This window comes from Chiroxiphia lanceolata, chromosome Z, assembly GCF_009829145.1.
Source record: "Chiroxiphia lanceolata isolate bChiLan1 chromosome Z, bChiLan1.pri, whole genome shotgun sequence".
Taxonomy (NCBI): Eukaryota; Metazoa; Chordata; class Aves; order Passeriformes; family Pipridae; genus Chiroxiphia; species Chiroxiphia lanceolata.
In genome coordinates this window covers 63,535,517-63,546,152 of record NC_045671.1, presented here as the reverse complement: position 1 = coordinate 63,546,152, position 10,636 = coordinate 63,535,517, and the positions used below count along the sequence as shown (strand labels likewise).

The following is a 10,636-nucleotide window of genomic DNA, read 5'->3' as shown; positions in this document are numbered from 1 at the left end:
GGAGAGGTGGGAGGAAGGTGTTTTTAAGATTATTTTACTTCTCATTCTTTTGCTCTGATCCTGTTAGTAATAAATTATCCCCACTTTGAGTCTGTTTTGCCTGTGAAGGTAACCAGTAAGTGACCTCCCCTGGCTCTTACATCAACACATGAATTCTTTGCTGTTTTCTTTTTTCTCTCCTCTGTCCAGTTGCAAAGGGGAGTGAGAGAGTGTCTTTAGTGGGTACTTGGTATCTGGCCAAGGTCAATTCACTAGATTCTGTATTTAGAGTCTAGTCAAGGCCATGGGGGTATTTGATAGTAGTTAGTCCAAACTGATTCCCTGATTTTCCTCTGGGCCCTGGCCACGCTTCAGGGGAAAACCAAGGAGAGAAGAAAGCCAGATTGTTTTCTGCACCAATTAAGTTGGTTTGTTTAACACTGCATAAGCTGGCCCCTCTCACAGGAAAGACGGATGCCTCATCTACAAGTGGGTGCACTGCGTAGGATTTCCCAGTTACCCAGAGAGGTTCTCCAGCTCTTCACTGTGACTGAGGCTCCTTAGCTGAAGTGCAATCTGGATGATGGTAATGTATTAGGGTAATTGGTGATGTATCTCTCTCTCTCTTAATCACTATAGGCTTTCACTGTAGTAATGATTAGATGCATTGCTAAGTATATCCTTTTGTAATGCTTCTTTTGTAATTCTTTGCTGTTTTGCACCATAGTAAAATTATAAACTTATTCTTTAAAGTTGGTGTCTGTGTTCCTTCAATCCATCCTCATTCCCAGTGTAAAACAGACTGGCAAAACAGTATCTTGAAGGACTGTTCTTTTCCATCAGCAATATAAATATTAATTGAAACAGGTAAGTCAAGTTTCCTTTATTTATACACAGTTCTTAACGGCAACACATGGGTAAGATTAAATAGTGCTTTTAAAGAAAGATGTTGGTGTTTGATGGCTTTTAATACTGCTGCCCATACCAAAACAATAAATAAATGTTATCAATATTACCTATTGTTACTTCTTTAGCAATTATTTCAATAAAATTATATTCATGCTGTCAAGTATCAAAAAGAACTGCTAGCATCAACTAGTAAATCTATTTGGTGACAATAAATTATTCTCAAGAATGGTTTTGAAAGGAATGTTAGCAGTAACAGCAACAGAAAGTCAGTATGTGTTTTATAAAACTTTTCAATGTATGAAACTAATAAAGATTAAAGAAAAGTACAAGAAAGTAGCAGCTCAGAGCACAGGTATACATTTACTAGGCAGAGATAAGTAATTGAGTAATCCAATTAAGCAATAAACACCCTCCCAAACCACACATCCCATTCTCAGAATGCTTGCAAAATTCCCAAAACATCACTTCTTTCAAGGATGACAAGAAGCTTCTAATGTACCCTGTTCCTTAACACTAACAGTCAGGGAACAATGTTGTTAAACACAATGCCTAAGGCAGGCTGGTAAAAGTATATTAGCTTCCAGACCCTCTTTCTCTTTCCAATGTGCTTCCCAGCACAATCCCTGGTTACAGGGCCTGCTTCTGATCTCATTTACTCCAGGCTGACAGTAGTGTAAGTACAATTCCAAAGCCTGTGACAGCATTCTTGCTTTACATTAGTGAAGTGGGATAAGAATAAATCATCTTTCTTCACTCTTGAATTCAGTATGAAGACTCCTGAGAATAAATATGATGTCTCTTTTACTCAGGCTAATTTACAAAGGTGTTACAGGTGACATTATAAGCTCTATCAACACATAATTTCTTTAGCAATGCTGACTAAAATCTCTTTCAATTGTATAAAACATTTATGAAGACCAATTAAAACCACCAGCAGCAAGGCTATCAGAACTACATCTATTATGTCGTTATAGATTTTCCTTCAGCATGACAGCAGTGTTCCTTATTGTCTCTAAAGAGAATTTTTCTCTTTAAACTAAAGTTTGCTTCTGTTGCACTGAAAACTAAACCTGGAAGTTAAAATAAGCTGGAAGGGGACAGCTTTCCCACTCTTCGCCACTTGGAAAGGAAATGTTTCTCTCATCTTGATACGTCAGACTACAGATGCTCTCTCTAAGTATATTTCTTCCCATCTACCTCAAAAAAGACCCACATACTGACCCGCATTTAACTACTTTATTTATAGGACTGTTAGCAATACTGATACATACCATATCCGTTACTGACTCTTGGTAGAAGCCCATGTTTTATTTTTAATGGTGATCCATGGACTAGAGTATAAACATAGATGTATAAGTTTCTCATCCTACACTGAAACTCCCTGTTAGGTCAGCAGAAAGATCAAGACAATAAACACTTTGTATCGTAAGTATGTTTTCTGGTTATGATTTATTAACTATCACATTGTTTCTTTCACTCTTGGCCAGCCAGGAAATGTTTGTCTTCCATCTTACCCCAATTTCTTCTCCTGTTGTGTTGTTCTCTTAGCTGCACTGTTTCTTTCCCCGATTTTAATTTTTTTCTTTTTGTTCCTCTGCAGTTGTTTCATCACCTTCATTTCCAATAGGTCCCATCAGAAAGAATTAGCTCTGTTTTGTCCACTGAAATGTAATCAGTGATGCAACTCACGCTAGCATCTTACATGCCATCAGAGAAATCTTGAAACAAGATGCAACCTAATGAGACTTGATATTCTTTCCTGCTAAGGGTCTTCCAGGCTTTCCTTCAGGCTGAGCCTTAGGGAAATCTTTACTTTCCCTTGGAAAGTTCAGAGCCCAACAGCTAGAAACTTTCTGTTTCCTAATGTACACTTTGATTCTGGAAAACATTGACAACTGAAAAAACATATTAAAACAGCTCAATGAGGCCTTGCAAATGGAAAGATGAAATCACTGAGCTGTGCTATTTTGAAGGAACTCACCACCTCAGTTTAAAAGCTAATCCATGCTATATTCTATTTCTAAATTTGTTGCTTGCCATCCCTTGCATGACACTGCCTCATATGTACACAGCAATGGTCTTATCTTCAGGACTACCCAAAATATCTACCTCCAAATCCTGGGAGTTTTACAGTTTCAACTTTGAATCAAGTTCAAGGCTGAAAGCCATACTGTATTGGTTACATCAGAGCAAAACTATCTACTACATTTCAGGAAAAGCCACATGAAGTACAATTCCACACAGTTCAGGATAATGCATGCAGTGGAAGAGAGATTCTATGGGACATTCCCTTAACTTTTGTGCTATTTTTCAAAGAGTGGGATGCTATATTAGGGACCTGCCACTTATAAAAGGGGTAGGAAGGATGCACCTGGGGACTACTGAGCTGTCAGCCTCATCTCTGTGCCTGGAATAGATCTTTCTAGAAGCTATGCTAAGGCATATGGAGGACAGGGAGGTAATTTGAGACAGCCAGCACGGCCTCACTAAGGACAAGACCTGCTTGACCAACCCAGTGTCCTTCTTTGATGCAGTGACATCAGTGGACAAGGGAAGGGCTACAGATGTCATCTATCTGGACTTCTGCAATGCCTTTGCCACAGTCCCTCACAACATCTGTCTCTCTGAATTGGAGAGAAGATTTTATGGGTGGACTGTTTAGTGGGTAAGGAATTGGCTGGATTGGTTGCATTCAGAGAGTACGGGTCAACAGTTCAATGTCTGGATAGGGATCAGTGATGAGTGGTGCCCCTAAGGTGTCTGTATTGGCACCAGTCTTGTTTAATATCTTCATCAGTGACATAGACAGTGAGATCAAGTGAATCCTTAACAAATTTGCATATGACATGAAGAGCCAAGTGGTGTAGTTGACACACCCAGGGAATGGGATCAGGATGTTATCCAGAAGGACCTGTGCAAGCTCAAGGAGTGAACCCACAAGTTCATGAGGTTCAACATCTCACGTTGAACATCTCAGAAGGTGTTCACAAGGCCAAGTACATGGTGCTGTACTGGGGTAAGAGCAACTCTCTCTATCAATACAGACTGGGGGATGAAGGGATTAAGAGCTACCCTATTAAGAAGAGGTTTGGGATATTAGTGTCTGAAAAACTGGACAAGAGCCAGGGCATTCTCTTGGTCACATTCCAGTGGGGGGATGTCCTGCCACAGTATGTCTATAGATTGCCAAAGCAGCAACAAAGTGACTCATAAACAGGTATTACCATATTTATTTCAATGCAAAACTAGTTTAGTCACATATTACATGGAATTACTATAACACCCTAGTCAATCTCTTCTTGGAAAATGGCTTAGTACAGGAAATACTTGTTCATTTCTGCTGATTAACAGTCAGAGTAAAAGTACAGTTATACTTAGATTACTTTTGTTCTGCAGTGTTTGCTGTTTCTTTCCTAAATGTTTTAAGTAAACAGTTATCCTTTAGAGTTTAAAAGGTTCTGAAAATAATTATTAAACTTACTGCTATCCATTGTTTGTTGAACTTCAAATTCGGGGTCCATACTCAAGGCTCAGCTGATAAGTACAGAACATTGGGTCATAAAGCAAAGCCTGGTTCCCATCACAAACAGTTTACAAGCTGAAGCACAAAATACAGAAGTCTACAGTGATATGTACTGCACAGTCATGGTAATCCCACCATGACTACTCTTCTGCAGGTACCAACATGTGTTGTTATGTAAAGCAGAATAGCCAAAGGAAATTGAGGAGAATTTTGGAAGATTGATTTCACCACACATTGTGAAATGCCATCAATATGTGTCTTCATATCCTCTTTTGTTTCTCCTATTAAAAATTGCTTATGCGCAAGTTTATACCACACAATCATGTTACTTTAAGCTGTCAGAACTATGCACATACTATACATTCTGTATTTCTTATTCCTTAAATCCCAACAACCTAGTAACACTGGGTTATACGACCAGGTCTTCATTTAAAAGTGCTTCTGAGCCAACATTATTTTTCTTCTATGCTGCAGCCACTGCTTTCCAACAATGGTCACAAGGCCCACAGGAACATTGGAGGACTGTGCCACCACACCCAACACAAACCTCGCCTTGTTGGACAGGAAACGTCCTGGACTGTGGTATTCCAATAGGGAAACGCTCAGTAGCTCAAGCCTATCTGTCCAGCTGTGTCCAGCTCTGGGGCCCCCAATCCAAGAAAGACATTGAGCTGTTAGGTTGAGTCCAGAGGAGGGCCACTAAGCTGATCCCAGGGCTGGAGCAGCTCTCCTATGAAGACAGGCTGAGAGAGTTGGGGATGTTCAATCTGGAGACAAAAAGCTCCGAGGAGGTCTTAGAGCATCCACTATTACCTAAAAGCTCCTTACAAGATGGTTGGGGAGGGGCTTTCCTCAAGGGCACGTACTGATAGGACAAGGGGGAACGGCCCTAAGCTGAAGGAAGGTGGGCTTAGCTAAGGTGTAAGGCCGACACTCTTTCCTGGGAGGCAGTGCAGACGCTCCATCCCGGGAAGTGTTCAACGACAGGCTGGACACGGCTTCGAGCAGCCCGGCCTAGTGAGAGGTGTGCCCTGGAAGCCCACGATCTTCACTGTCGCTCCCGACCGCTGCCCCCGCCGGCCCCGCCGCGTCTCGGCCATTGGGGCGGCCGCAGAGCGCGCCCCCTGCCGGCGGCGGCGCTCACAGCGCACGGCGCGCACCGCCGCTCCCGCCCGGCACGGCCCCGCCCCCGCAATGGCGCCCGCCCCGCCCCCTCACGCCGGCCCGGGCCCCGCCCATTATTTGCATAGAGCGCGAGCCCTCCCTCGTCTCGCGGCGGCAGCGGGCGGGCGGCGCGCGCGGCACGGATGAGGCGCATGCGCGCGGTGGGCGGGCGCTGGGCCGGCGGCGCGGCGAGGGGGGGGCGGGCGGCGCTCGGAGCCGCCGCCGGGGGCGGCCGGGCCGGAGGGGCCGCGGAACCCGGGGAGCCGGGCGGCGGCCGGCAGGGCTGGCGCGGAGAGTCGCGGGGCTCGCCGCAGCAGCTGGCGGAGCGGTACGCGGACCTGGCGGCCAGCCACAGCGAGGCGCTGCGGCAGCGGGAGGAGCGCGAGTGGCACAACGCGCGGCTGCGCCAGGAGAACGTGCGGCTGCGGCTGGAGAACCGCCGCCTGCGCCGCGAGAACCGCTGCCTCTTCCGACAGGCCCTGCTGGGGCCCGGCCCTGACAAGCCCGCCGTCGAGCCGGGTGAGGAGGCGGAGGCCCTGCGCGCCCAGCTGGCGCGGCTGCAGGAGAAGCACCGCCGGGCCCTGCGGCACCTGCGGCGCTGCCGGGCCGCCGGCGGGCAGGAGGCCTCGGGAGCCGAGGACGGCGAGTTGGATGAGCTGCTGTTGGAGGAGGACGAGCAGTCGCTGGATAAGAAGAGCTTGGTGCCGCCCGTGTAGGCGGCCCCGGGGGAGGGGGCGGCGTTGCTGGGCCCAGCGAGTCCTCCCTGCCCGCTCGCCCTCTTGCCTGTGCCCCCCTGCCCGCCCGCCCTCAGTCGAAACAGGCTCTTCCCAGAGGAAGGATGGGGGAGGAGTTCGAGTTTCTTAGTCGTTTTTCCTGATGTATATCCAGGAAGCATTGACCGTGATCGAGGAGAACCGGGTTCATCTGGGAAACCGATGCTTGGAAGACGAGAAGAATGCTTCAAAGCAGCTGTTGTCATGGAGAAAAAAACCGCACTGAAGAGAACAGATGATCTCATGTCATCTCACAGCCCTGAACTGTACTTCCTTTGGGGACCAGATGTGGATCACCTTTCTTCTCTGAGTTAGTGACTGTCATGTAAGCTTCAAGAGCCGTGGAGACTGACTAGTTCTTAGTAGTCTCTGTTTGTTAGGAAAAGGCATGAAGGAAGGTGGAAACTTTGTCACTACTCTGGTAGAAGTTGGTGATTATTTGAACTCTGAATTGCCTTGGACACTGGCTGCAAAACACTATTTGTATTTTTAATGATGGACTTTGTTCACTATCACATGACTATTGATTTGAATTTCACATTTTCACACAAAACTGCAGCTGATAAATAAAATTATGACACACCAAATGACTGTTCTAAGTGTGATTTTTAACAGGGAGTTATTTTGAAATTGTAGATGAAACACCCTTCAGACCATTGCAGTGTGCCTTCTCAAAACCCAAAGAATTGGTTATTATTTTTTAACCTTTCTTTTTTTAATCTTTTGACCTTAGCTATTTGCTATTTGATAGGAAATTATTTTTCAGATCTGTGTTTCATAAGAAAATTTACTGTTTGAAAGAAGCCATTTTAAAGAACTGGGACACAGATTGATTTTGTAATGTTCCCTCACTTTTTATTGTTTTTGTCATTTAAAGGCTTTCTGATGCCTTCAAGTTTGAGATTGGTTTCTTAAATCTCTAATAGCAGGTCTGTTTCAGCTTATAGTCCAAACTAATGTAAAAAGATGAAATTTCATCATTTGAGAAAAGTAGTTATTTCTTCACATAATGTCAGCATAAGCCTCCAATCATAAGATGGCTGTGGTGCTTGTTAAGTATGTGGATCTGCAGCCTCAAGTGCATTCTCAAAATGGAAAAACAATTTGGGACAGAGCAATCAATACCTACTTAATGAGAAAGTGTGGGTGGTGATGTTTTGTTGTGTTTGGTTGTGTTATAAACAAATATTCTCATCAATATTTGCTAAACGCTCAAGAACTACAGTTCCAATCCAGGAGGGTTGTTCTTACTTTATTAACAGTTTCCAGTAAAATGTGAATACCCAAGAACAAAAATAATCTGTCAAAATAGGGTGACATAGGACTGTGTGGAGATACTTAAAAACATGATTGTGTCAGGCATCTTTTTCAAGAGTTACAAGTATTGAGCACATGCAAAAGAGATCCTGGACTTCTGATAGCATACGCAAATTTTTTTAACTGAACTTCTGGGACACTTGCATTAAATGGAGTTCTTTTGTAAGAGTACTAAATATGCAGGTTTGTATAAAGGATTCCTTTGTTTCCTATATCTTGGCAAATTATAAAACAAATTTGCAGATTATAAAATACAGGGGGAAGCGACATGTTTCAGTAAGATTCAAGTTATTGTAAAGAGTACAAAAAAAAAAAATTTAAGGTATTTCCTCACATTGCTGCTTCCAGATGAACTGCAGTAAATAATTCCTTGATTTAGTCAAACCATGAAAGTTTCATTTAACCAATTATCTGATCCAATTGTTGTGTGTTTGTTTTTGAGAGCAAAATGTAAATTTAGGAGAAGTCTTTAGTGAGATGATGCAAAAAAGTAATACTTCACTACATTGTCCTCCCAAGTAATGGTTTGCAGATGGTGGCTTTTCTTCATGACACACTTCCATGATCCTTGGCTACAGAAAATGACAAATACTGAGACTTACAGGAAAGGTAAATATCCCTATTTACGCATCAAGTCTAGGTTTGTCTATTTGACTAGCTCTAACAATTAGTAGTCTGATATCACAGGCATGTTCAGCCAAACCCCCTTAAGTTGATGTTTGGTAGAAAACAGTATCTTTGGAATTGCTTGATACATTACAGCATCTATACATCTGAAGTGCTGGGAGTAGTGGTACTACAGCTGTGTGAAGAGCTACTTTTGGTTAAGGTGTGTTTCATTTTCTATTGTTTTCTGTGTGTTTTCTGTCCGATAAGCAGTCAAATCTTGAAGGTCCAGACTTCACTTCTTACTCCCAAATCTTGTCTTTAGTTCTGCTTACCACATTCTGGACTAAGGATAAGTATTTGTCCTCTTTTTGTTCTGATTGTTGTGGTAGTGTCTTCCATGTTTCACTGTCTTGCTGTGTTGAATCTTTTTTCCTCTGGCCTGCCTGAATGCTGCATCCCTGGATTTGAAAGAAAGTGCATTGCAGAACAAAATTCGTACAATATACTAAACAAGCAGAACTCAGAAACATGCTGTCCTGTCCTGTTGTACTTTTTTTTTTTTTAATAATTTTAGCTCTTTTCTTTAAATAATTCCAGTTGTAGACTGATAATTTTCAAAACTCTGAATTTCAAAACTGTATTTTTTTTGTCTTTTTGATTCTAGGTTTCAGGCACCTATGTCTGCATAGTTATTTGGAAACAGGAAAACAAACTTTGTTTTCCTGACACCAAATTCTGAATACAGGTGGATTATTTTCCTGTTTGAAAATAGTTTTGCTTATCATTAACATTTACTGCATAGTATTTTGTTTTACACTGAATCAGAGTTCTGTGTGGGAGTGATTTTGTAGAGTAGATGTGCTTGGCTAAAAACCAGGTAAGTTTTTTACTAGAGAATGGATTGAATTCAGGTTTGGATTTGATGTTTGCATGTTTTGCTTTTTGTTCAGTTTTGTTTATTTTTTTCCTCACATAAATACATAGAAATATAACAATATATAAAATATTAGGCAATAATACCTTCCTATTACTTTGTTAAATTGCAGTGTTTAAAATCTCAATACGTAGTCTCTTAACTTGCTGTGGCATATATAAATTTATAGAGGCAAACAGAAGCAAAAATCTTGTAGCCTTTCACTTCATTGCTAACAATGAAGTGAAACGCTACAATAGAATTATTTTCTTTTTTTCCATAAGGAAGCGTTCAGTCTTAGCTGCAGCCTTTTCCTTACCCTTCTGTCCTGTGCCTCATGTTAGGAAATTATTATGAAATACATGTTAAAAAGAAAGCTATATGTATGGCAGCTATATTAAAACTGTATTAAAATCTTCTGTGTCCATGTGTGAATTTGATGACAATTACTTGAAAACACATATATGTGAATGGAATGGTTAAATGTTGGTGCCATATTTCATATAGATTTTATTACTCTTTTGGGACCTAATTTAAGTTTCATTAAATATTGCACTCTGAAGGAGTCTTTGTCCACTGTTCTCATCTTGAATGTGTTAGGACCTTGCAGTGCTTTAGCTGCCCACAGAGAATAATGAAATAAATGTCTTTGTGTGATAACCTAATGCCACTCAGCTACCTTCCTACCAAAGTAGTCATCTGTTACTCTTCCCTTTCCATCTATCTCATTGTGCTCAGTATCCCCTTTTGAGTTTGTTCAGTTCAGTAAACACCTTTGCAAGGTGCAGAGAAAGCCTCTGTTCCAGAGCTGCAAATGATTTAAAGTAGTGGTTTAAAGATGAATTTTTAGTGATCACAAATCAACAAGGCCTTTCCTGTATATTTTTAAGCGATAACTGGTATCTGTATTATTATACTGGGAAATATAGGTGTAGCTGCCCTGGGAACATTGTTCTGTGGAATATCCAGATTGCATTTACTACCACATCCCTTCATAAATAAAACCCTGTATCATTCAGAGAAAAATAGCAGCATCTGATCATGACGATCTTTTTAAAAAAGCTTGTAACTGGTATTATTTCGTGACTTTCAAGGCATTTTGTTTGCTCTTTGTTCTGTCAAAAGCATTCTTTGTGCAGTCATAATGTAGTTGTAGCAGAAAAAAAGATAAAAGGCATTACATTTAGAGAGCATAAAGAGGCTGATTTAGATCTAGCTTTATAGGAGGGATTACGGTACAAAGCTGGGAAGATGGGAAAATTCGTTGGATAATCCAGAGAAAGAGAACATTTTTAGAGAATTATTGAGGAAAGATGTGACCATCAAATAACAGCTAATGGAATTATTATATCTATATATATTGATGTATTTTTAATGAATAAAAGTATTGAATGCAAACTTTGGATAAAGTAAAAGATTAGCATTGAGAAAAAATTCAACTGTGTCATG

The 10,636-nt window shown here is 41.7% G+C and overlaps 1 protein-coding gene across 1 annotated transcript; it reads left to right on the top strand.

Annotated features, from left to right (window-relative positions):
• The first annotated feature begins 5,727 nt into the window (after positions 1-5,727).
• On the top strand, positions 5,728-6,291 carry TUSC1 (tumor suppressor candidate 1). The gene has a single exon (XM_032676709.1). It carries the CDS (start codon positions 5,728-5,730, stop codon positions 6,289-6,291), a length of 564 nt encoding a protein of 187 aa, XP_032532600.1.
• The last annotated feature ends 4,345 nt before the right edge of the window (positions 6,292-10,636 follow it).